Source organism: Pinus tabuliformis, chromosome 7, assembly GCF_031772625.1.
Source record: "Pinus tabuliformis cultivar Carrire ecotype Pingquan chromosome 7, CPIR1, whole genome shotgun sequence".
Classification (NCBI taxonomy): domain Eukaryota; kingdom Viridiplantae; phylum Streptophyta; class Pinopsida; order Pinales; family Pinaceae; genus Pinus; species Pinus tabuliformis.
In genome coordinates, this window is record NC_142293.1 from 1472566963 (window position 1) to 1472594763 (window position 27801).

The 27801-nt window shown below is 39.6% G+C and overlaps 1 protein-coding gene across 1 annotated transcript; it reads right to left on the reverse strand.

Moving 5' to 3' along the window:
* LOC149253362 (2-oxoglutarate (2OG) and Fe(II)-dependent oxygenase superfamily protein) lies at window positions 1-27801 on the reverse strand. The gene is made up of 3 exons (XM_089459892.1): window positions 27179-27801; window positions 9029-9350; window positions 1-478 (listed from the first exon to the last, which is right to left on the reverse strand). The coding sequence occupies exons 1-3, from the start codon at window positions 27676-27678 to the stop codon at window positions 230-232; spliced, it is 1071 nt and encodes a 356-aa protein (XP_089316018.1). The 5' UTR covers window positions 27679-27801; the 3' UTR covers window positions 1-229.

Genomic DNA, 27801 nt, shown 5'->3' on the forward strand with positions numbered 1-27801 from the left:
TTCAACAAAAGAACGAATGTATCTAGTTAGCAATATATTCGTGTTTTATTCATACAACAATATACAAGAGTTCTAAAATGTGACATGGATTCCAACATCCAAATATTACCTTATTTTGAAAGGACAACTGATGCTTTATACAAGAGTTCTAAAATGTTTGACACGGATTCGAACATCCAAATATTACATTATTTTGAAGGAGCAGCTGATGCTTTGGAACAAAAGCTTACTAACTATCAACTGCCAATCTATCAATATTCCTTTTACCTTCCGGACCTTTGGTATACCATGCAGAGACGTAATCCCCATAAATAACCTCCCTGTATCTAGGAGGGGAATCTTTAGTAGCAAGTTCTGGAGCTGGACATATCCTCGTTTGCTTCGAAGGATCGTAGAATGTTGCAACAGAAAGCCGTGCCCTTAGAGCATTGACTATAGCTCGGTGCTCCACACTCTTGTATGCTCCGTTTGTCAAAATCTTTCAAAGCATAAATGGTTCACAAAACAATCAATAAGGGTTAAAATATTAAAAATATTCACAAGACCAAATAACTAAGTCCTATGGATAATGTCTGTGCATATGAAGACAGAATAAACTATACAAAAAGTAGAAACTAGATAATTGCAAAACAGTTCCAAAATATGAAACAACCAACGGACAATGGAAAGTTGAGGCTTCAGAATTTAATAGAAGCAGCAAAAAAATAAGCTCTCCTTTTGTTATTACCAAGCTTAATCCCATAGAACATTGTTTGACACTGGCAGGTGAAAAAGCAAAGGGGGCCATTTAGGACCATGGAGCATAATCACAGCCCAACTTTTAGTCACCATTCAAGGATAGTTGCCTTTCAAAGTCCCACAACTTTTATAATAATGATGAGTGCTGACACTTTGGGATTGTTTGACATTAATCTCAAGATAGAAAAGTAAAGTCTAATGATGGCTTTCAGATCATTTGGAACAATTGGCATTCCCACAGCAGCTGCCTTCTTAATAGAAGAGGGAGGTTGGTGAATCTTCCAGAACAGTTGGTTCTTTTTGAGAGAATTGGGAGAAAAAGAGAGGATGGAGCCTAGCTATAAGCAAAGATTGAGGCAAAAGACTAATCATGGTGGTGGTCTTGACAGTTCTATAGAACAGGGAAGCTACAAAAGCTTTTGAAATGTAGGACCTCGTATGGCTATGCCTGGACCCAAAAAGTTTTCATTCTAGCTAAAGAAATAAAGTAGGGACATCTCAAACAACCATTCTTAAAAGGAAAACCTTCAAGTTGCATCAAATGTATGGAGTGATTAGCACATCTCCAGAGCTCTATGATATCTGCATCCAACTTAACAAAGATTGCAAAATGCCGAATGTATTGACTGGTCTGATAAAAGTTGAGGAGGATTTTGAAAGTCAGAAGGCAATGTGGGAAAGCATCTAGGTGGAGGTGGACAGAATACATGATAGGACCATTGGAATCATGCAATTGATTAAAATGGACCAAGAAGAGCAGAGAACACTCTATAAAGATTACATCATTATTGTGCTCTCTATAAAGGTTGCATCATACTTTTACAGAGGATGATTTATCTAGGTAACCAACGAGACAGACTAAAGCTAGCTGTAGTGGTCCAACAGGCTATGAACCAATTACACCTATCAATGATCTTCTAGTTCATTTTTCCGATGTTGTGGTGTCTTTCTACATGCAAGATTAGCCCCACATCCTGAGTGTCTTTATGAGTAACCGCTGCTGGATTGTCGATCGGGTCTTCCCTTAGTTGTCAGATGGAGAGTATCCTCCCCACCCAAGTTCCACTCCCGTAAGTGACATGTCAAGTTCATAATGGGTATATTGTTGTAACATCTTTGAGCCCTGTTGTTGACCAAGCCTCATGCCATAAAGACTCTAAGGTTTACTTCGGGTACAGTTACTACAAAATCTAGCACCTTAGTGCAAAGCCTCACTAAGAAACCCGGATTGAGCACAATGGAAGAGTTACCACTATCACCTTAGCAACTACTCCCCTCATTTATGTAGTTGAACACAATCCACCACAAGGAAGACTTCCCTAGTAGATCTCAGGGATCAAGTAACCCAATTTGAATTGTGCTAAATGCCCCCTAAGGGTTCTACAACAAGATTTCACCCGGTAATAAATATGCAATAATTAGGGTTTCAAGTGGATAAAGCTATAATTCCAAGAGAGTGAGTTGGAGGGTTCCGATGGCTTAGTCTGGAGGCTTAGGTCAACTAATAGAGGCTCAAAAAAGTTCCAAACACATACAATCAAGAAATTACACTTGGTTGTCATAAAATAGGGCTTTAAAACATCGCAGCAAACAATAATTTATAACAGCAGTAAGAAAAATCCCCGGGATCTATGATAAAGAAGTGTTAAATTAGAGCTAATTATTACAGCAATTTTCCGTGGTGGGAAATGCATATAACATCACAATAAACCCCATATGTCAGCCATAATTTAGCAATGTTCCACGGGGATGCGTCCCCCAGGGTCGAGTGCGCGCACCCCTCGCACCCCAGCACCTGGGAGGGGGGGACGTCTAGGGAAACGTTCCCCCACGTCCCTCTTTTAGGGAGACGCATGGGGAACATTTCCCCAATGTGGGGGACACAACTCCCCAAAAGGGGGACGCCTAGGCAACCCCCCCCCCAGGGGTCTCCCCCCTAGGCATCTTCCACTCAAAATGGGCTATGCATCCGCCCTTAAATTTGCTTGTAAACTATGATTTATGACAAGGAAAACCTAGTATTTGACCATATTTCCCTACTAATGCTATGCAATGTCACTTTTACTTAAATTTTTAACATTACCATGAAATGACTCAAAATGTTTGAGAGTGGTTCCGACCTCATTGGATTTCATATGGAGAAAGTAGAATTTTAGATCTCACTCAAAATCCAACAGAGTTAACAGTTTTTCAAGAATTCAGGATTCGATGGATTGCAATGTTTCCATTGCATTTTGTCATGTACAAGGGGGTATGGAATTAGTATTTAATCAAGAGCACCAAGCCCTCTATGTATTTTAGAGTGACTTTTAGACTCATCACTCCACTGTTTTTGAGTTTTAGCTATATCATTTTACTATTCCAGAATTCAGATTTCAGTATCTATTATAGTCTATTTTTCTTAGTACTAATTAGATTCTAGAATGATGAATGATGAATGATGAATTTAATTTTAAATCAATTTAGAATCTAGAATGATGAATTTAATTTTTAAATCAATGTAGATTCTAGAATGGTGAATAATGAATAATGAATAGGGATCAGAGTATTTCATTATTGAATCTCGTGGTCTATGGATGAATCATGTATGTATTAGTAAGGATGATGAGTATAGATCAATGTATTCTATTATTTAATTCAAATATGTATATATTATTGTATTTATGCTTTCATTATAGAATATGAATTTGATATATATATATATATATATATATATATATATATATATATATAAAAAAGGAAAGAAAATATATACCCCGACGTCCCCCCCCCCCTAAATTTCCTTAAAATTTCAGGGTACTCCCACACGTCCCCTTTGTGCATCTCCCCGTCCCAGAGTCTTGGTGGAACATTGTAATTTAGGGCTAAAAAATGAATGTAAAATGATATTTTTACTTTCCAAATAGATGCATACAAGCCCTAACCGTAGGACAATAATATCCATGGCAAAATTGCAAATAATGCTGAAAATAAATGATTTGGCTTAAACTAAACCCTAATTTACCCTAGAACGAATAAAAGAAGAAAATATGTAGGGTTTTTTGAAGAATTGGCACAAGAAATAAGACTAGTGCCTTTCTCAATCTAGGGTAATGGAGTCTAGGAGTAAAAATTTTTGGAAGAAAAGAAATGGATGTGGATTCAAAGAAATAAGGGAGCCAAACCTATGTCCTTCAACTCTTTAACCCTAGTGTCCTTCTATCGTCTTTAAAGATTGAAAGAGAGGGTGCTAAACCTAAGTCACCTCAAGAGAAACTTGATGAAAAACTTGTGCAAAAATATTTTAAAGCCATAAAGTATCAACAAAATCTTGGTGAAAATTTCATTAAACCCTAATTCATCAACAAGAACAAGATGGAAGAAGATAACTTAGATTAACATAACACATATCATCAAAGAGTCACCAATAAACATCCAAGAGAGAGAACCATCCAAAAAAAATCTTCCAAGAGAAATTTACTACACTAGTGCTCCATAGTGCACGAGAGAGACTAGCCAATTTACTAGTGCAAGTTGATCTCCAAGTGTGTCAATGAATGAAATATAGGAATTCACCTCCTACTTATACTAGCCTAGGTAGGCCAATTTCCTCTAATTTGGCTTTGAGAAGCCTCAAAAAGAAGTAATTCATGACCCAAGTGACTAAGTCACTAAGCCGAACTCAAAAATAGCCAAAATTACAACATAACATGGAATTGTGCCTCAAAATAGCCCACACATGTAAACAAAATGCCCTACAAGGGTGACATCATCCTCCAAAAGGTGTCTCTCCATGAAAAATGCAATAAATGGCTCCAAGAATACATCTTATCCCAAAATCATGTGTCCTCAACAAATGGATGCCTAATCATCAAGCAAGGCCTCCTCAACCCAACATCATCCATTCGGGTGCCCATTTCATCCTTCCACGCATTAAGAAGAGGATGTTAGAAGGTCAAGGCATGATGTCACCATGGTGGATAGTGTGCCATCCCCTCCAAAGGGGTCCCATGTCATCATTATCATCAAATTTCCTCAAAAACGAGGTAACATCAATCCATTAGGTGCAAACCTAGCCTAGGGGCATCCTACCATCTCTAGGCTACTCTCAAGGTAACGTCTTTGCTTTGAAAGACATCCAAGGTCTTAGAGGTAGGGGAGAGTGTCTTTAACTGTGCCAAGTCATCCTAGGCTCAATGCTTCTCAATAAGTGTTGAACATCATCTATCAAAGTGCCCTGTGTCATCATCAAATGGGGCTAGATGTCCTCTCTAAAGTGCTAGAGAAGCATCATACAATCCCTAAAGGGGTGGCAGATGCATATGGGAGAAAATATATAATACATACTCAAAGAGTCAAGTGAGATCAACATCATGGATACGAGAACCATAAGAGTATCAGAGTGGACCATATTCAACATTAAAGGCATCAAATTACTTCACAAAAGCATCATCTTCAAATGTCTTCTCGTGATATGTACACAAGTTACCATGCTTAGGTATGGTAGAGTTATTACGTGACCCTATTAGGTACTTCCAACCCTAAGGGGAGGAACAATTCCTAGGCTAACCCTTTTAGAAGATAGGTGTGTGTGATGGGTATTGTGGATTGGGGTTTACTTCATGAATGGGGTCATGGTATTATGCTAGGCTATATCAAACTATTGTCCATGAGTGCCTTAAGAAGTGCTTAGCATTGCCTGAGTTAACTTCCTCACCTTTGTTTTTCCCAGCCCCCATATTTTTCTTTTTTCTTTTCTTAGTTAGCTTGTTTAACAAGCTTCATTGATCATCATATAATAATGAGGTAACCCATTTCAATCATGAGTAGTTTATCACTTCATTGGGGCCAGGATGTTCATAGAGAGTTCCTTTTACTTTGATAGGTGTGATATGCATGGGTACTCTCGGGAATGATTGGCTATATAAGAGGGAGTTCATGCTATAATTTAGCTTTTTTTTGCTTTATATCCCTTGTCATTCTTTTGTATTTTAACATCTGGCTTATGCTCTTTCTTTTCTTACAATTGCATCAAGCTCGAGTAACTACAACCCCTTCTTCTCATAGGACAAGGTCAATAGTGAACTAGCATAAGCAACTGACAATAACCAATCAAAAAATAAGACAATAGAGAAGGGGAATGATGAAAAATGTTAAGTATGGATAACTTGGAATGCCACCATCATCAAAGCCTCTTATTTATGCCTCTCTTAGACCAATGTGAAACAAACGAACAAGTGTACAACCAATCGCATTCTACCATCCAATTCAACTTGTGATCCATACTAAAATTCCTTTAAACATTGAATGAAAGCACTTGAATACAAAAATGGTTAATGTACCTCACAATAGATGACCCACTTCATTGGATGAGAAAGCTAGATGAATGAATGCACTAACTAGAGAGGATGTGAGGCATCTAAAGCTAGCTATTTGTAGATCATGATAGGGCTATAGGACCATAGAAGAAGAAAAAATTCTCCTAGGGTTACCTAAACATGTGGGTGGGTAATAGGTATTGTTGACCACTGGAGTGGCACCTGATGATTATATGAAAGACTCCATGCCCAAGGATGATCGAGAGGACACTTGTACCATCAGATATCATCAGTCAACAGAGTTTTTTAACTCTACTTCTATTTCTCATCATCTTTCTTGTACCCAGATTCCACACCCTACAGGGAATTGTAATAAGTGATGTTAGCAATAATGAGTTTTGAGTCTATAACAAGCCTAGGATGTTGGGACTCGATAAGCAAACGAGTACACCTTGGAGTGTTTTTTTTATTTGTTTAATTATCCCTTCTTTTTTAGAGGCGGATAATTTTCTGAATTTTTTCACTCGCTTTTTACCCCAAAGTCGGGGTGACGGTTTGAAAGTTGAGCCCCTAATACATCTTAGCGTCTAGAGTCTATGTAGATTACCATACTAGATCACACAAAAAAATTTGTGGAATTTGGTTAGGTCTAAGTAGTCATTTTTAAAAATTTTAGATTTCTTGCAGGTCAAAAATTGCAAATAAAATTGTAATAATTGTAGTCTAGAGAAGTTGTATGGTGTATGAGTAATAAAATTTACACCTCTCACCCTCAACATTCTACTATGACATACTTTGAGGGGTTAATAATGTGTTTTGGACCCTCAAAACCCACATTTCCTAAGTTTAGTAGAAATTGTGGCATTTAATTATGCTAGAATTAAATAAAATAGAGATAAATAAATTAGTCCATGTGACAAAATAATGTGGAAATGACTTGGGAATTATCCTAAGTCAAAGAGTTGAGTCAACAGACATGTGCAAGATGACTAAACACACTCCATCATAAATACACCATTATTTGGCAAAATCGAATTTCCCAGAGATAAAGTAGCAGTTGCACATGTGGAAAATAGAATTTATTAGAGGAACTCACGTACTGAAGGAATGTTGTACGGAATATTTACACTGACGTTTTCATGGGGCCTTCTATCACTGTTAGCTCGAGTTGCTTCTACACTTAACACTTAACATGGAGGATTACGAGTTTCACTTGAGGAAATCACGCAGTTCCAAGGGATCTGTGCAGAGCATCTTTGGGATCATCATCTGAAGTGGCAACACTTGGTTCAAGTTTGATTTAGTTTGACTGGAGTTATCTCATTTCTTTGGTTCACTCATGGATATGTTTACTATGCCATATAAGAGAATTCAATTTTCCTTGGGTGCCAATGAGGAATTCGATTTGCCTTGGTGTCTCTGTCATGGCACAATGGAAGCTTTTGATGGCCTACCTAAAGATCACTTCAATGGGAAGTCCGGATCTAAGGGAGGAAGGAAAGGCAAATGCCTTGTTTGTAATAAGTTCAGCCATTATGTGAAGGAGTGTCTGAATGGTAGGGACACATCACTTGATGATGATAACAATCATTCCAGGGACATCTTCAATGATCGAAGGAATGCAAGTCATCAAGGAAATAGCCGACTCTTCAAAGAAAGCAAGGAACCCCAACTATGAAGAATCAAATGTTGTCTTTAGTAAGATAAAGCAGCATTATCTTATATTGGCCCTCTCCTCCAAACTCTTTGGGAATCTGGCTTATTGATTATAGTGCTTCAAGGCACTTCATCAGATAAAAGGGTGCTCTCTCTAATTTGGTGGAGATGGAAACAATCGTGGTATTATACTTGGAGTCAATGCCACTTATCCCGGAAAGGGTGTAGGGAATGTTACCCCTCAATTGAGTGAGGGTAACTCGATTGATTTACAAGAATCTCTTTTATGTACCTGATCGCAAGAAGAACCTGGTATCCATTTCGGCAATGGAAGTCAAAGGTTACAAGGTGGCATTCATCGATGGAAAGGTACGTGTTTGAAAATGGAATTTTCAAAGATGCTTTTGAGTTTAGGGTTGGCAATTTGTATCAAGTTGCAGGATGGTCCCTAGGGGACCATGTCAGTTGACACATCTCATCTATAGCACCGAAGGTCTACTTATGGGGCCCTACCCGATGTGAGTCAGATGGTGATAGAGATGCCTGAATTCAAAAAGAGCATGAAGGTACATGTCTGAGATGTACCGAAGGAAAATCTTACAAGGGAACCATTCCCCTCATATAGCAGGTCCACAAGATTGGAACAACCCGAGGGGTTTGAGATTCTTGACATAGGTGTTTTACTATGAACCTTATATCTTATGAACACAGGATGGAGCCAGAGCATAAAAATAAAGATGACAGTGGTTTTGGAGTTAACACTGAACACCTTTAGACTAAGACGGGGACTCAATCAGAAAGTGGAATTAGAAGGAGCAGAACTGTACTGCAGTTCCTCCCAACCAAAGACTTCAGAAATGTTGCCCAACCTAAGCAAAGGTGAATGAAAAAGGAAAATACCGCATCAAATGTAGCTAGCAAAATTTGGATCCATGTCAAACGTCAAAATTTTATTATGATGTTACAAACACAATGAAATTAACTCCTAAAAGCATCTCAACCTCACAAACATTGCTTCCCTTCTGGGGTATAGTTTAGTGGTTTACCGATAGCATTACCGCCTGGTGCTGCTATTCTCTGAAATGAAAGCGATCCCATGAAAACCAAATCAATGGGAATGGTTGAAGAAATAAGGCAACATGAATTGTTCAAAGAAAAGAACACGTTTAGGAAAGGTAACTATAGATAAATTAAGAAAAATAGGGGTTTAGCAAGATTACTAATATCTAGCATTACACATCAATTTGATCTCTGGCTAGGCCATGCCCTTCAAATATTATTATTATTATTATTATTATTATCAAGTCTTCATAAGTGAATGAAATCCATAAAATTACCTGACTTTGATCACCCAAATTCACAACAATAGCATCAGGCAAAGGCTGCACAGTTATCCATTGCCCATCTTTAAGAACTTGCAGACCTCCCACTTCATCTTGTATCAGAAGTGTTATTGCACCCATGTCAGAATGTGCTTGCAAACCCAGAGTAAGCTCTGGCTGAGGGCATGGTGGATAATAGCTGATAGTAATATTCTGATAGGGTTCTCCAATTACTTCCTGGATATAGGAAGATGGAAGACCAATGCTTTCAGATATAGCAGTAAGCAGCCTTTGTGCAAGCAACTTCATCTGCTCACTATACTTCTCGACTGTTTCCCTGTATGAATAGAAAACTTATGGATTAGAGGAATAAGTTAGAATCGAGAGGAAGCATCACATATTGAAGCAATAATATGCTAAAGAATTGCATTTGACAGAAATTTTCTCATATTCTTGCTGTATTAAGTACTTCACAGATTTCTGTAGCATCTTTTCACAGTTACATGTAGAAATCTAGGATTCTCTTTATTTTCAGCATTCCTCTTGGAAAGTTCTCTAAAGCTTGAAAAGGTTCCAACTCTCGCATGTTACAAATCATGAATATCACTGAATATCTCAAGCAGGCAACTGTTGACAGCTTAATCAAATATGAAATTTTTCTGCTTATAGTTATAAAATATACTGAATCAGCAATGTACACAGACATTCGATAGCTGACCCATTTTCATGACAGAAATATTTCTGTTTCTTGATGTCCAAATGATAAAAGATTGTCTGCAGTTCTTTCTGCCATTAAGCAATTGTAGAGCTATCATTATTTATTGCAAACTCGAATGTTTGAAGAACAAAATAGAGAAAGACATAAATTGGCTTAGAGGCATGTGCTGCCAATTTCTAAGAAGTCACAACACCAGTTAAAACTGAAATGTGGCACGGCAAAGATGGTAGAGATTTATGCTGCAGTTGCATGGGAAAAAATAAAAAACAGAAAACAACTTAAACAGAAATTTGAAATTTCTGAGAAGCTATCAGAGAAGAATTTTTAAAATAGAAATCTTGAAAAAGAAAAAGAAAAACCTCCCCTGGTCAAGCTTTTGCCATATTGTCAAGGAGCAGGACCAGATATAGAAGAGGTTGTGGTGGCAGACACCATCACAGCATCAGTTTTCCTGCCCCTACACTTGACAAAATTTCCTGCATATTTTTGGCTATCTACCAATCAATCATTTTTTTGCTGGTGAAGCTCGGGGCTCAACAAAAACTCCATGCTTATCAGGCATCCATCTTCTCATTGTGACTTGGCTAATACCAGTCAAGGGAGATTACGAACAAGAAGAATGTTAGGTGGTACACTTACTTTAATTATGTTCCTGTCCCTATCCCTGCTCGTAGATAGGAAACTACAAATGACAATATTGGTCATCTTCCTGCTAGTCCAGTTTTTACTGTGGCTTACTGCTGTCTGTACAGTGTTTATATAGAACATTTTGCTGTCCTATCTCTCACTTTCAATAGTAACCATAATTATGGTCACTCTAAATTAAAATGTCTAAACAAGGAAGAAGAGAATAAAATTATGTTCTCTTAGGGCGTTAAAAGCTGCAATGCCCATTTTTAGCTGGCCTCCTTGCTTTTCTATTAGGAGCTTCTGACAAGTTTAGATGGAATCCATTTTGGTTTAAGATGATACTCATCCTTGACTGTCCACTATCTTTTCTTTCTGTTGAAATGTTTGCTTTAAACTCAAAGTGTTGGGTATGTAAACTAATTATCTTCCGAATTCAAAGGTCTTGTTTCAACCGTGGTTGGATCTCAATCCCTAATAGGGGTGTGGGGGGGGCTTGCTCCCCCCACTACCACTGCGGGAGGGTCCAGGGGGCCAGTAGCATGTTTTTATGCTGTCCCCAAAAGCAAATTTTTTGAGAAAATTGCCTAGTAAAATATTGTGATTTCATAGTCAAACTGGAGCATTCATTAGGTGGAAGAATTGATAGTAGAAGTTATGTTAATTTAGGGTTTTTTTCCCTAGAAGGAAACTCTCAGTTTATATGAGGGAATTGTATTGCAACTATGTATTATTTTGTGAGAAAAAGAGAGGAGATGTGAGAGCGAAGAGGAAGTTACAGTGGATGTGTTGTAGGTTGTATCCCTTCAATTTGCTGAATAATATAAAAGAAAGGACTGGTTGTTTCTGTGTGGACGTAGCCCAGATTGGGTGAACCACGTATCTTTGTGTCTCTCTTGTTTTATGCTTTTCTGTGTTTCCAATAATTTCATTTCATTACTCTATTATTTAATTTCTAACTGGTCCGAAGACATTACAACTCAGGCACCACAAACAGCTCACTTGAATGGGCAAGACTGCCCTTGCAGGGAGAGCGAGTGATTACAGCTAACTTGCCGCAACAAGAGGTACTATTCTTCCAAATTCAGCCAGCACTTGCACCTAGCTTCAACTGTCTATTCATCTCTCGACGAAAAATGAATATTAGTGAATGGCCTGCCACCATCTTCACCAATGAACAATGACACCATGGACAAAGATGTCCACTTTTAGGACAGATTTTGTTTATGAATATGTATTTATTTTAAATCCAAGTTGTACGTATTTTGGGGCTATCTTGTATCTTCTCATGTATATGTTCTAAAAAATCTAATGTAATATTAGAGCAATATGAGTGACTGTTAGATTGCATGAAAAAATTCAACTTGAGGGGTGGTCTGTTAAAACCAATGTTGTTAAAAGCGCGATCGGGATTAAATCGGCGCGGGGAACAAATCGGAAAAATCGGGAAAAAATCGGAAAAAAGCGGGAAAAAATCGTTTGGTACAAAAATATTCATTTTTTTCATTTTTTTTCAATTTTTTTAATATCTAAACCATCTACAACATAAAATAAATACATTGACACATAAATATGATAAAAAAAAACTAATATATAAGATGTTTAATATCATTTCTAGCGCTAAAATCACACATAACATTGAATCATGTCCTGAATAGTAAGTCCTGACTCCTGAGTCCCAACTCAGCCTCAAAATATCAACAAAAAATATGATAATGTATCTCATCATGTCATAATGTCATATACAATAAAATGAATGTCTAATCCTATTGATTTCCTCTGCCCCTCTTGCGAGAAAATGCCACAGCTTTCCCTTTCCCTCTAGATGTAGATGCTGGTGCCCGTGCAGGTGGAAATGGCAGTGGAGTCTGATGTGCTCTAGATGTTGAAGAACTAGAAGTAGGAGCTATAGGAGGTAGACCACGTCCTCTACTGGTGGCAGGGGTAGCCCGGGCAGGTGGTGTCACCTGGAAACATTACAATCTCCCAATCCTGAAATCCTGAAAAACTGATAAGTCTGCTGAATTTTAAATGAAATCTAAAATTCTACTTTCTCCATATGAAATCCAATGAGGCTGGAACCACTCTCAAACATCCTGAGTCATTTCATGGTAATGTTAAAAATTTAAGTAAAAGGATGAAAATGAAGATTAAGGAGAATGTCACTTTTACTTTAAGAATTTAACATTACCATGAATAGCATATCCATACTAGGGCCTAGACTTGATCATTAAGCTACCCCACTCAAAAATTATTTGTTTCTTTCAAAAAACATTGCATGAAAAAACCCAAAAAAAGTTATAAAACTATGCTGTCCTAAGCCCCCACGATTTTTTCGTTAAAAATCGCGCTTTTTTCGAAAAAATCGCAATTTTTTGAAAAAAACGCGATTTTTTCAGTAAAAATCGGCAAAAAAAAAGTAGGCGATTTTTTCGTATAAAAATCGCGATTTGATCGGCAAGGTGAAAAAATCGCGATTTTTTCAAAAAATCGCGATTTTAACAACACTGGTTAAAACTGGCAACTAGGGTCAAATTCCACTTTGGACAGCTCCCTTGGGGAAGATAATTGCAGCATTGAATTCCTCTCTTTGAGAGGACCAAAATCGATATAAAGATTGTCTAATTTGGTCAAGCGAAAGTGTGATTTTGGAATTTTGAATTATCTCGTACAAATTTCTATGGTCGGCCTCTACTACATGTCAGCTCATCTAGCCCAATGGACACGTCTCTTGACCCCATCGAATACTATATATAGAAGTGCTCCATCACATTACGTCACATAACTTATCTCTCTGAAATAGCCGCAGATTGAAGGTCATCTCCAGTGAAGAAGGATGGGACGGCTTATCATTTTGTTTGAGCTACTTTATGTGCTGAATTCTCTAAAAGCTGGAGGCCATATCTCCTAAGGAACGTTTGGCTTGTGAGATTTCTGTTATGGGCTCCCGTTACCCTCCACTTCAGAACCGAGTTATTCTGATAGAATCCGCAGCCATTAGGAAGGGTTTTGTGATATGAAAACCCTTCTTTTGTAAGCCGAAATCCTTTAGTATCTACCTCATGCCAGCCGCAGGTCTTATCATGCTTCACCGATGGTCATTAGAGAGGGTTCCAATCTCTGGTTATCTGCAGACTTCTCTTCATATCAGTTGTTTGGTTTTCAGGATTGTTTATGGGTTAGTTTGAGCATTAGGAGGAGAACAGACTATCTACAAGAAAAGCTGCAGCAGTTGGATGTTATGGATGTGTTTACAAGGGCTGTATAACACAAGCCCTAACCTGGTGCATCTAGGGCTTATTCGGGGATGGTATATCCTTCTCATCTCTACCTCTATATCTCTACTATGATTAGATCATCTATTGACCTATGGGATGTACCTCTGGATGTTCTATTGATAAGGCAATCTTGACTTTCTATTGTACTCTCTCTCTGTTGAACACTTGATTATAATAATAAGAAGAATTGATCAAGTGTTTTCCCCATTATGGGGTTTTTCTCTGGCTTGAGCCATATCATGTGTGCTCATCTTGGCTTGTCTTCTGCAGTTACTTTTAATGTTCTTTCATTCAGTTACTATAATTATTAATATGGAGATGGTTAAAGTGATTGCTTATGGTTAAACGAAATTGATAATGAGCTTATGAAGTAACTAACCTATGCGAAGAACATGTTAACATAAATTTAACATGGTATCAGAGCTAGGAGAAGTCAAGCCCAAGCAAGAATTTGACTGATCAATCATACAATTTTGGACAACAAAATCCCTGAGGCTCGTATGGTACAATTTTAAGGCAATTAATCCAACACATATCATGTGAGAGACTCAACTCTGCAATTGTTTTCGGCCCCTATGGAGGAAAAAAAAAATCAGATCTTAAGAAAAGTACGATTCTGGATTTGATCTCTGAGGAACAACGAAAATTCTATGGGTTATGGATTAGAGTTAGTGAGTAGAGTTTGGGTTTGTTTATGTTAAATTTGGCAACTAGGGCCAAACATCACTTTGGACAACTCTTATGAGGCAGCTGATATTTTTCTTGGATTCCTCTTTCTGAGAGGTGTAGGATTGATCTAAAGATCAACCCATTTTGACATGTACAAATGAAGTTCTGAATTTATTTTGATTATGGACAAATTGTCAAGGTCGGCCAGCCATCAAATTAGCCTCCTCCAGCCTTCAACGTTGCTTATAAATACAAGGTGCCTCCTCATTTTGGCATCTCCTCTCAATCATCTTTCTCTCTCTCATCTTGATTGGGTACAGATTTCTGGGCCTCTCTCTCTCCACGCATGCAAAAGGAAGACTGTCTTTTCTAGCTGCTACGTTGACCAGACTTGGCCAAAATTTCAGGAGGTTGACTTTGACTAGCGTTGACCATGTTTGACTTTGGTTTTGTGAGGGAGACTTTTGTTTGGGCAGGCCGCTGTTCTAGGCACAAAAACCGAGGCAGTTTGACCCCTGCGTTGACCAGCGTTGACTGCCCTAATTTAGGTTGTTGCATTGACTTTGTTGACCAAATTTGACTGGTCATTTTCAGACTGTTTTGGGCTACATTATCTTGTTGTTGGAGGTTGAGTTCACCAAGGTTGACCAAGTTGTTTCGGAGGTCAATTTTAGCCCTATTGACCAGCGTTGACTTTTTGGTTGGGGCTTTCTGTTTCTGCTGTTTTGACTTATCAGTTCGAGCAAGTGAATATTGCAAATTGTACTCTCTCTCTATCGAACTTTTGAAGAATTATAAGAAGAATTGATCAAGGGTTTCCCCACATTGGGGTTTGTCCCTGGCTAGTGCCATATCTTGTGTCCTCTTGTGTTGGGTTGTCTTCTACTATTATTGTTTATGTTCTATCTGCATTTTACTATCATGTTGATATGATTGTTGTACTAGATATGATATTGGGATAATAGAGAAAATTGAAGTAAAATTGCTCTAAGCATAGAACATACCATTGTTAGCCTAAAATTAACAGTTTACATTTGGATTGACTTTCCGGTTAGGGCTTTCTGTTTCTGTTGTTTTGACTTATCAGTTTGGGCAAGTGAATATTGTGAATTGTACTCTCTCTGTTGAACTTTTGAAGAATTATAAGAAGAATTGATCAAGGGTTTCCCCACATTGGGGCTTGTCCCTGGCTAGTGTGTTAAAATTGGCAACTAGGGCCAAACTCCATGTGGGTCATCTTATTTATGGCAACTGATATTTTTCTTGGATCCCTCTCATTGAGAGGCGTAGGATTGATCTAAAGATCATTCGATTCCAATAAGTATTTATGAATATATGAATTTATTTTGATTATGGACAAATTGTCAGGTCGGCCAACAACTTATGTAGGCTCTGAAGCCCAACACTCATGTCTATTCAACCTCTATGTTTTTAGTATAAATAGAAGAGGACTTGAAGTCATTTGAAACACATACTCTTCATGTGATCTCCTCCTCTCCACGTCTTTGGGTTCTGGTGAAAGAGAGACACTAAGAGTATACGTTGGCCTAAAGATGATGCCCTAGCCGCAGTAAGTCGCAGGCTTATGAGGAGATCTACACGCAGAAAAGAGGAGACTTATGTGCAGCATAAATAAGCCCCTATACGCTGTCTCAAAATGCTCAATCCGCAGATGAGAGGAGGGCTAATATAGGCCCTAAATGAAGGCCTAAAGCCATTGTCTATTGACCCTATATGCAGCAAGAAAGATACTCGTTATCTGTAGTCAGAAAGAGGATCTATACACAGTCCTATAGGAGACGTGTTTACGCAGTAAGGATATATATATGGAACTTTCCATCCGCTGTCTAAGGAAGCTCTAAAAGAGCCCTTTCCACAGGTTTGAAAGTCACCTAATCTATACGTTGTCTGGTCACAATCCAAGAGGTTTGTATGCAACAAGAAAAGGCACTCACACGCAGCAGAGGGGAGGCTTCTATACATAGCAATTGAGGGTACCTTAAGATACTGTAAGGAAAGATAGCTAAAAGTAATCATATCACAGCTTAGAGGATATGTCCTTATGCCACATTGTTGTAGGTGACAGCGTGACTCATTTGAGATCTGTTTTGGGCATGTTGACATTGTTCTTGAGGGGCAGAACTACAATGAAGAAACACCCTAACCAGTCACCACGTTATGCATCAAGTGACTGTGTCTAGTGCAGCCTCAAAGAGAAGGTAAATCAAGTCTGTCTAAGAAGATCTCTCAAGAGAAGATTGGAAGACATTGCTGTTCAAGGATAAAGATAGTTGGGTACTGTGTAGACCTTTGCTGGTGGGCTAGGCCACAGGCCATAGCCAGCAGCATAGATTGTGTTACGTGTTTCACAAATTAGTCTTGCAAGTATGGCAGTACTGAAACCTCAACTTGGATCATGACTGTATCAAGGATGAGAACTGAATTTTGATGCACCAGCTCATATAGCAGTGACAGCTGGTACTGCAAGAAAAGGACAGCATTCTAGAAGATGCAGCATGGTTGGATGCAGTATGGTGATGGGATCACCTTGAAGAAATATGTCGTCACCTAAGTTTAGATCTGCAGTCCTTGTCATCAGATCTGCAACCTCATCATGTCATCTTCATGGTGAAGATCTTTTCTCTTATCTTGTCAAGTCAAAGTGTTGACTTCTGATGTATATGAACTATCTCTCTCTCTGCTGAACTATTGAAGAACATAGAAGAAGAATCTATCAAGGGTTTCCCCACATTGGGGTTTGTCCCTGGCTAGTGCCATATCTTGTGTCCTCTTGTCTTGGCTTGTCTTCTGTGATTTATGTTTATGTTCTATATGCAGTTTACTTTAATGTTGATGTGATTGCTAATCTGGAAAAGATATGGAGCTAATTGTAAAAATTGAAATAAATTGCTATAAGCATAGAACATACCTAAAATTAATATGGTATCAGAGCTGAGGTGAAGACAATGCCCAAGCAAGAGTGAAAGAGCAATCACCAAAGACAGTTGGGAAAGGACAAAAGGATCAGTGGATTCCTCATCCCTTTTCAAAATTCACCAAGGGTGAAGTCGAAGCAGAGAATATTATCAGAATGGCACAGCGAAAGTTTTTGATGGGCTACCTAAAGATCACTTAATTGGGAAGTCCGGATCTAAGGGTGGAAGGAAAGGCAAATGCCTTGATTGCAATAAGTTCGGCCATTATGCAAAGGAGTGTCCGAGTGGCAGAGACACATCTCTCAATGAAGATAACAATCATTCCAGGGACATCTTCAATGATCAAAGGAATGACAGGTAATGCAAGTCATCAAGGAAGTGGCCGACTCTTCAAAGAAAGCAAGGAAGCCCAGGTATGAAGAATCAAATGTTGTTTTGATAAGATAATGAACTGTTATCTTGTATTGGCCCTCTCCTTCAGATTCTTAGGGAATCTGGCTTATTGATTGTAGTGCTTCAAGGCACTTCATCGGATAGTAGGGTGCTCTCTCTACTTTGGTAGAGATGGAAACAATCGTGGGATTATACTTGGAGCGAATGCCACCTATCCCGGAAAGGGTGTAGGGAATGTTACCCCTCAATTGAATGAGGGTAACTCGATTCATTTATAGAATCTCCTTTATGTACCTGATCGCAAGAAGAACCTGGTGTCCATTTCAGCAATGGAAGTCAAAGGTTACAGGTTGGCACTCATCGATGGAAAGGTACGTGTTTGAAAATAGAATTTTCAAAGATGTTTTTGAGTTCAAGGTTGTATCAAATTGCAGAAAGTCCACTGGGGACCATGTCCATTGACACATAGCACCGGAGGTTTGTGAGTCAGATAGTGACAAGGATGCCTAAATTCAAAAAGAGCATGAAAGTACATGTCTGAGATATACCAAAGGAAAATCTTACAAGGGAACCATTCCCCTCATATAGCAGGTCCACGGGTTTGGAACAACCTGAGGGGTTTGAGATTGATGATCAGGAATCTCACATATGCAGGTGGAAGAAAGCCTTCTATGGCTTGAAGCAAAACTCCCCAGGCATAGTATGAGAGGTTTGAGATTGATGATCAGGAATCTCACATATGCAGGTGGAAGAAAGCCTTCTATGGCTTGAAGCAAAACTCCCCGGGCATAGTATGAGAGGATTGATAGCTATCAAATGAAGCTAAGATTCACTAAGAGTGAAGCTAATCCAAACCATTGTTTGAAGGTTGTGGAAGATAGACCTCTCATACCAACACCTTATGAAGACGACCTATTTCTAACAGGTGCAGTCCCTCTCATTTGCAAAAGTAAGAGGGAGTTGGATTTCGGATGTGGAATGATAAACTGCAAGCCTGCGACTACCTCGAGGATCTTAACCTTCAGAAGTTATATGGTAGTGATGTCGGACCAGGCTTGGGAAATGCCTCTAATTTTCATAAACTCATTCGCGTTGATGTTCTTTGTGAACTTCCGTCCGAACATATGTCTTGCAGTTAGCATGGTGAACTCATATTTGGTTGAGCCTCACTAGATTGATGCCAAGAATCTTCTGAGATATCTTCGGGGCAAAATCTCTCATGGATTGAGATACACTGCCAGAAATATGAAACTGCATGATTATTCGAATGCTGACTAGGCAAGTAGTGTGGAGGATCACTAGTGCACTTCTCAGTGCTGGTTCTCCTTGGATTCTACTTCGATATCATGGATAAGCAAGAAGCAGAAGTTGGTTGCTATAAGCACCGCCAAGACCAAATACATAGCTACGAGTATGATCTCGTGTGAAGCTGCATTGCAGAAGCTCTTAAGTGAGCTGTTTGTACACATGATGAATACCACTGTGATTCTCTATGACAACCAGAGGTGGGATTCGATTATTGAGGAATCTTGTATTCGATGATTGCTCCAGCAGATAGACATCAGATACTGCCTTATTTGGGATATGGTAAGTCGATGAGCGGGGAGGCTCCATCACATTGAGACTGAAGTATAGGCCACGGACATTTTGTCAAAGCCCCGGGGAAAGGTCAAATCTATGACTTTCCCAAACAACTTGCAGTCGTTGAGAGCCCTTTGCAAAAAGATCCTGCATGTTGCATACATTGAGCTCTGGGAGCTCTAGGCGGCTTGGGGAACTTACTGGAGCAACATACGACCACAAGGCAACTCACCCTCCCCTGGTGGTGCGCTATGAACAGGATGATTAGTTCTCCTGTTGGCCAGGATGATTCATTCTCCGTGGCGACTGTGAAACAGGATGATTCGTTCTCTTGTGGGCCACGATGATTTTGTTCTCCGTGGCCACTGTGAAACAGGATGATTCGTTCTCCTATGGGCTAGGATGATTCGTTCTCCGTGGCGACTGTGGAACAGGATGATTCGTTCTCCTATGAGCCAGGATGATTAGTTCTCCATGGCATCCACTGGACGGGATGATTCGTTCTCCTGTGGACAAGATGATTAGTTCTCCTGTCGAGGCATCCTACCCATACAGTCTAGGACTCATGGGAAGTACCTCTCATCTAATCAATGAGAAAGGAAATGAGGATAGGGGCCATAGTAGTCCTATCGATGGACGCATCGTTGTATCTATCGTACTCCCTATGCTAGGATGACCTCCATTGATCTAGGACCAATGATACTGGTCTGGGACCAGTGAAAGTGGTACACCCTCTGAAACTGACTTCGGGTCAGTAAAGGACTGGTCTGGGACCAATGAAAGTGGTACGCACTCCAGACTGACTTTGGGTCAGTGGAGGATGGTATGATACATCCTCAATCACTTCTTCTTCATAGTTCGAGCAGAGCAGAACAGAGCAGAGCTAAGCAGAGCTGAGCAAAGTAGAGCAGAGTTGAGCTAAGCAGAGCTAAGCAAACCAGAGCAGAGAAGTGCAGGGCACTAATAGCAGAGATAGTATAGTCGGACATATGGATCAACGGATGGAGTTCTCCCTAGTTGAGAGGGAGTGTTAAAATTGGCAACTAGGGCCAAACTCCATGTGGGTCATCTTATTTATGGCAGCTGATATTTTTCTTGGATCCCTCTCATTGAGAGGCGTAGGATTGATCTAAAGATCATCCGATTCCGATAAGTATTTATGAAGATATGAATTTATTTTGATTATGGACGGATTGTCAAGTCGGCCAGCAACTTATGTAGGCTCAGAAGCCCAACACTCATGTCTATTCAGCCTCTACGTTTTTAGTATAAATAGAAGAGGACTTGAAGTCATTTGACACACATAATCTTCATGTGATCTCGTCCTCTCCACATCTTTGGGTTTTGGTGAAGGAGAGACACTAAGAGTATACACTGGCCTAAAGATGATGCCCTAGCCGCAGTAAGCCGCAGGCTTATGAGGAGATCTACACACGGAAAAGAGGAGACTTATGTGCAGCATAAATAAGCCCATATACGCTGTCTCAAAAGGCTCAATCCGCAGATGAGAGGAGGGCTAATATAGGCCCTAAATGAAGTCCTGAAGTCGCTGTCTATTGACCCTATACGCAGCAAGAAAGAGACTCGTTATCCGCAGTCAGAAAGAGGATCTATACACAGTCCTAGAGGAGACTTGTTTACGAAGCAAGGAGATATATATGGAACCTTCCATCCGTTGTCTAAGGAAGCTCTAAAAGAGCCCTTGCCACAGGTCTGAAAGTCACCTAATCTATACGTTGTCTGGTCACAATCTAAGAGGTTTTTATGCAGCAAGAAAAGGCACTCACACGCAGCAAAGGGGAGGCTTCTATACATAGCAATTGAGGATACTTTAAGATGTTGTAAGGAAAGACAGTTAAAAGTAATCATATCATAGCTTAGAGGATATGTCCTTATGCCACATTGTTGTAGGTGACAGCATGACTCATTTGAGATCTGTTCTGGGCATGTTGACATTGTTCTTGAGGGGCAAAACTATAATGAAGAAATACCCTAACCAGTGACCACGTTATGCATCAAGTGACTGTGTCTGGTGCATCCTCAAAAGGTAAATCAAGTCTGTCTAAGAAGATCTCTTAGGCGAAGATTGGAAGACATTGTTGTTCAAGGATAAAGATAGTTGGGTACTATGTGTAGACCTTACTTGCTGCTGGGCTAGGCCACAGGCCATAGCCAACAGCATGGATTGTGCTAAGGGTTGCACAAATCAGTCTTGCAAGTATGGCAGTACTGAAACCTCAACTTGGATCATGACTGTATCAAGGATGAGCACTGAAGTTTGATGCACCAGCTCATATAGCAATGATAGCTAGTACTGCAGGAAAAGGACATCGTTCTGGAAGATGCAGCATGATTGGATGCAGCATGGTTGGATGCAGTATGGTGATGGGATCACCTTGAAGAAATATGCCATCACCTAAGTTTAGATCTGCAGTCCTTGTCATCAGATCTGCAACCTCATTATGTCATCTTCATGGTGAAGATCTCTGCTCTTATCTTGTCAAGTCAAAGTGTTGACTTCTGATGTATATGTACTATCTCTCTCTGTGCTGAACTATTGAAGAACATAGAAGAAGAATTTATCAAGGGTTTCCCCACATTGGGGTTTGTCCCTAGCTAGCACCATATCTTGTGTCCTCTTGTCTTGGCTTGTCTTCTGCGATTTATGTTTATGTTCTATCTACAGTTTACTTTAATGCTTATGTGATTGCTAATCTGGAAAAGATATGGAGCTAACTGTAAAAATTGAAATAAATTGCTCTAAGCATAGAACATACCTAAAATTAACATGGTGCCATATCTTGTGTCCTCGTGTTGGCTTGTCTTCTACTGTTATTGTTTATGTTCTATCTGCATTTTACTATCATGTTGATGTGATTGCTATATTGTATATGATATTGGGCTAATAAAGAAAATTGAAGTAAAATTGCTCTAAGCATAGAACATACCATTTCTATCCTAAAATTAACATGGTATCAGAGTTGAGGTGAAGACAACACCCAAGCAAGAGTGAAGAGCAATCATTGATCAAGAACAAGTCTCAATGGCCTCCACATCCTACTTTAAGTTTGATTATAAGCTTCATGATAAGTTTGATTATCATGCATGGAAGATGTCTCTGGATTTGACTTTAGAAGAGCAAGATGCCATGGATTATGTGCAGGGAAAGATTTCAGAACCTCCTTCAAATGCACTAGCTGCTACTAAGACAAAGTACAAGAAGGGTGAAGTCAAAGCCAAGAAGATCATCAGGGATTCTATTTATAAGCACTTAGTGTTGATTTGGGGTAGCATCGGATGTGCTCTAGCCACGAAAATTGGTGGAGAGGCTAACGCACATGAGATCTCCAATACCCAGAAAGGGTTTGGGCAGATTCTAAACAGTTTGGGAGATATTAAAATAATTAATATTTTTAATGGAGTCCCTAAGTCTAAACTTAGGGAAAATAAAATATTAATGTGTATTAATATAAAACTATGTTAGAATGGTCCCAAAGTCATGGATCAAGCCAGATCTAATCTTAGCCGTTGATTAGGGACTTAATCTCGGACGTTGATTTGTCAACGACAAAAGTATAAGAGGAGGCTTGAGGGTCTTTTGGAGAATGAACTAAGGGAGACCATTCAGTTCAATTTCTGGAGCGGGGTTAGCTGAGAAATTGAACCAAACTGATTTACTTAGAGCAGTCAGGAGGCAGCAAGTACAGAACAGAGAGACGGTAGATCAGCACAGAGGCAGAAAAGGCAGACGCAGGGCTAGAGGGAGCCACGCAAAGGCAACAGAGATTGCGCAGAGGCAACAGGGCCCGCGTCATCCACGCAGAGGCTACAGGAGTGACGCAGAAGGCCAGAGAGGCTGCGCAAAGTCTCAACAGGCTGACGCAAAGGGTCTCAATTCACGCAAAGGTCAAAAGTGCTAACGCTAGGTTCAAAAGAAGTGCTGGGAAATTTGTCTATCTGTGGGTAACCCAGTTTGGCACCCTGTTGTACTAGAAAATTGTTGAATAATAAAATCCTCCCTTGCTACACCGGTTTTCCCACATAGGGTTTTTCCGGGGACATTAGTCCAAAATAACTGTGTCAATGTGTTGATTCTTGTGCATATGTTTGTTTCTGCATTACGGTGTAATATCTACAGCAGTATTTATTTTAATGTTTATTGAAGTAATTTCATGAATAACTTATGGTGAAATAAGTAGGAAAAGTAAATCAATTGCTATAGTGATAGAATTTTCACATGGTACTAGAGCAAGTAATCAGAGACAGAAAGGGAAAATCAATTATGGGTCGAGACCACGATGCAAAGGCATCCACCTCAGGGGACTCACACAGATTTTCAGAAGATTGCACAAGAGAAAGAGATTTCAATTTCTCTATGTTGGCTTCTAGGCTAGAAGAAGAAGTGGCGTGCATGACTAGTGTTGCATCGTCAAAAGTATGGTATATAGACCGTGGAGCCTCGTGGCATGCGGTGGGAATTAGGGAGTGTTTCTCAGAATATCGAGAAGAGAAGATGAACTTTCAGATCACCATGGGGAACAAGGCAAAGTGTACTCCAGTAGGGAAGGGTACCATAGTTTTTCAGACAGAATTGGGAGAGCAATTCCATGCCACAAATGTGTTGCATGTACCCGAATTGGGGATGAAATTACTTCCGTGTCACATCTACAAGGCAAGGGCTATGACATCTACTTCATCAAGGAAAAGGTATACGTCAAACACCCGAGCTGGAAAAAGAAAGTGTAGATCGGGATCAAAAGTAATCGGTTGTATAGATTACAACTAGAATCACCAATGGAACTAATAGGTAGTCATGGGGACAAGGACTTGAATGAACTATGGCACAGAAGGATGGGTCACTTGCACCATGGAGCTCTGAGAATTCTCAAATGCACTGTAATAAGAGTTTTGGATCTGAATACGGAACGAGATGATGTATGCAGGGGATGCGTTCTAGGAAAGTATGCCAAGGCGGCATTTCCTAGGAGCAAACACAGGGCCAAGAGCGTACTAGGATTGATACACTCGGATATCTGCAGACCTATGTCCGTCAAAGCTCTCAGTGGTGTCGAGTATTTCCTTACCTTCATTGATGACCACACTTGGATTTATTTTCTGAAAACCAAGGATGAGGTTTTCTATCGATTCAAAGAGTTCAAGGCTCTGGTGGAGAATCTGACTGGGAAGAAAATCAAAGTTTTGCGCTCAGATAATGGTGGAGAGTATGTCGATAAGGACTTCACTGATTATTGCGCTAAGGAGGGCATCAAAAGAGAGTGGACAACTCCCTACAATCTGGAGCAGAATGGGGTGGAAGAAAGGAAAAACAGGACTATTGTAAAAGCAGCTAGGGCCATGTTGTATGATCAAGATATGCGAAAATTCCTATGGGCGGAAGCATGCAACACAGCGATCTACGTTCAGAACAAGACTCCTCATCGGGCATTGGGCAAGATTACTCCAGAGAAAGTCTTCACAGGGAAGACGCCTGAAGTCAATCATTTCAGGATATTTGGGAGTCTAGCATATTGCCACATACACGAAGAAAAGAGGAAGAAGCTAGATCAGACTGCAGAAAAGGGCTATCTAGTGGGGATATAGCGAGAACACTAAGGCATACAGAATCTATCTTCCAGGGAGCAGGAAGGTAGTAGTACGACGAGATGTAAAGTTCATGGAGGACAGAGCTTTCAGAACATCTCGCAAAATGCCTCCCGAGGAGCAGTCGAAAGAGGATCCGTTGGTCATGCCTCTTCAACGAACAGAAGTGAAGAATTCTTCCTCAGATCAGGAAGATTCTCAGGATGAGGAGGAAGATTCTCAACAAAGAAGAGCAGAGAAAAGCATAGCAGAGCAGAGCAAAGCAAAGGATAGCAGAGCAGAGCAGAACATAACAGGGTAGATGGTTCATAACAGGATAATCTATGATGATGGATGGATTGGCAGGTGGAATTCTCCCTAGTTGAGAGGGAGTGTTAAAATTGGCGACTAGGGCCAAATTCCACTTTGGATAGCTCCTATGAGAAGATAATTGCAGCATTGAATTCCTCTCTTTGAGAGGACCAAAATCGATATAAAGATTGTCTAATTTGGTCAAGCAAACTGTGATTTTGGATTTTTAAATTATCTCATACAAATTTCTATAGTCGGCCTCTCCTACATGTCGGCTCATCTAGCCCTCTCTTATCCCCATCGAATACTATATATAGAAGTGCTCCATCACATTATGTCACATAACTTATCTCTCTGAAATAGCCGCAGATTGAAGGTCATCTCCGGTGAAGAAGGATGGGACGGCTTAACATTTTGTTTGAGCTACTTTATGGGCTGGTTTGAGCATTAGGAGGAGAACAGAGTGTCTACAAGAAAAGCTGCAGTAGTTGGATGTTATGGATGTGTTTACAAGGGATGTATGACACAAGCCCTAACCTGGTGCATCTAGGGCTTATTCAGGGATGGTATATCCTTCTCATCTCTACCTCTATATCTCTACTATGATTGGATCATCTATTGACCTATGGGATGTACCTCTGGATGTTCTATTGATAATGCAGTCTGGACTTTCTATTGTACTCTCTCTCTGCTGAACACTTGATTATAATAATAAGAAGAATTGATTAGGGGTTTTCTTCATTATGGGGTTTTTCCCTAGCTTAAGCCATATCATGTGTTCTCTTGTCTTGGCTTTTCTTCTGTGGTTACTTCTAATGTTCTTTCATTCAATTACTGTCATATGGAAATGGTTAAAGTCATTGCTTATGGTTAAATGAAATTGATAAATTTAACATGGTCACAAACAAAAAGGAGAGCACCGAACCGAAAAGCAATACAGCTTGAATAAAGGAGAAAAGAGTAGCAAAAATAGAGCAGAATATTTAGGAAACAACATAAAAAGCTAGGGGAATAAGCTCTTTAGATGGACAAAGGCTTGCATTCCTTGTCGGCACAAGCACAACTTTCATACAAAATGTTCAGTACAGTGGACCTTGAATAGGCAAAAAGAGGGTGGACGCAACAAATATGAAGGATGTTGAAAGAAAGGATAAATTACGCAAATAAAATTTTATAGTAACTTTGGATGATAATTTTAATATTCTGAAATTTTTTTTAAAGGTAGCAAAACTTAACATAACTCAATTGTCAATTGGCAGTGAGGACTGTCATTACTAGTTGCTATCTGTGAATGCAGACTGATTGATCACCATTATTCAAGGAAAACACCACATAAAATGGCCATTAGTGATCTCAGGACTGCCATTACTAATTGTTATCTATGAATGTAGGCTGACTGATCACCATTATTCAAGGAAAACACCACATAATGACTTACTAGTGATCCATATGAAAGCAGACTTTCACTCCTCTCAGATGCCTCTGGGTCTTTAACTTATTTCCTAATGTCTAAGGAAGGCAAGCTTTTCGCCAATCAAAAGTCATTTTAACTCTTATTCCAGATCAAAGCTAATTTCAGCGAAGCTAGTATCTACAAGTAAGTCAGTGTCCCATGCTAGTCATTGTTGAGACTCCAACAGAAAGGCAAGTAAGTCAGTGTCCCATGCTAGTCATTGTTGAGACTCCAACAGAAAGGTCATGTATTGATAGGTAACATCTATCTTTAATACCATACATGAGACCAGATACTAACCTCAGTTGCAAGTTAACCTCATGCCCAGAAACATTTCAATATTCTTAATAAGAAACACATGCTTATGGCACAATTTTAATGTTCAAAATAAATAAATAAATTGAGGTTATTGGTGAAGTACCATAAAATGACGTAATTGAGTCAATGCATTAAATTGAGGTTATTGGTCTTATTGGGTTCAATGCGTAGATTTAATTGATTGGATGTGTGAAGCAAAAACACACAAGAATAATGCCAAAAATACATAAATTCGTCCAAAGGACCTTACATATTTATGGATAACAAAACCATCATTAATAAATTTCCATTTCTGCTAACCTGTATGAAGGTGGATGGTGAGGCCATCTGCTGGGATTCCTCCTGGTAAGTGGCAGAGTGTGGTGATCAAAATAATCCCTCCAGTCCAAGATCTGGTCCTCCTTAACGAGCATCCTGCTACCATAACCTTCTGAGGCAGCTGACCCAGATTTACAGGCATACTGCAACTTTTCCTCAAGTGGGCACTCAAAGAATTTCAGCCCAACATCTTTCATCTCTTCGAGAAGTCTTGTGGGCACTCCATGATTAATTACCTGAAAAACACCCCACTCCCTGCACGCCTGCCCTACTTCATATCTGATTCGTTCCAGACTGTTTGTATGGAATTCAGATAAATCAATCACCGGTGCCTGGTTGGATAAAGAAGAGTTGTGAATTGTGATGGTGGGTCTCAGGCTTGGAGGTTGAATGTATTCGTCGGGCACCTGTTTTAGTCCATTTTGTATCAGTGCCTGCACTCTGTCAATACACTCACCATGTTTGCTGCTTAGCAGATCCATATAGCAAATGCACGCTAATTATTAGCGTGGGTAATGCTGGCTCGAACGAGGGTCTTCTGATCATAGAATTTGTAACTCCGAGGCAAATATTATTTGGAAGCAATGTATTGTATCAAATATATG

Coding starts and splice junctions, on each gene's coding strand:
- LOC149253362 (XM_089459892.1), bottom strand. CDS start 27,678: ATGGATCTGCTAAGCAGCAAACATGGTGAGTGTATTGACAGAGTGCAG. Junction 9,351..27,178: donor CACCATCCACCTTCATACAG/GTTAGCAGAAAT, acceptor CTATTCATACAG/GGAAACAGTCGAGAAGTATA. Junction 479..9,028: donor ATTTGGGTGATCAAAGTCAG/GTAATTTTATGG, acceptor ATGCTTTGAAAG/ATTTTGACAAACGGAGCATA.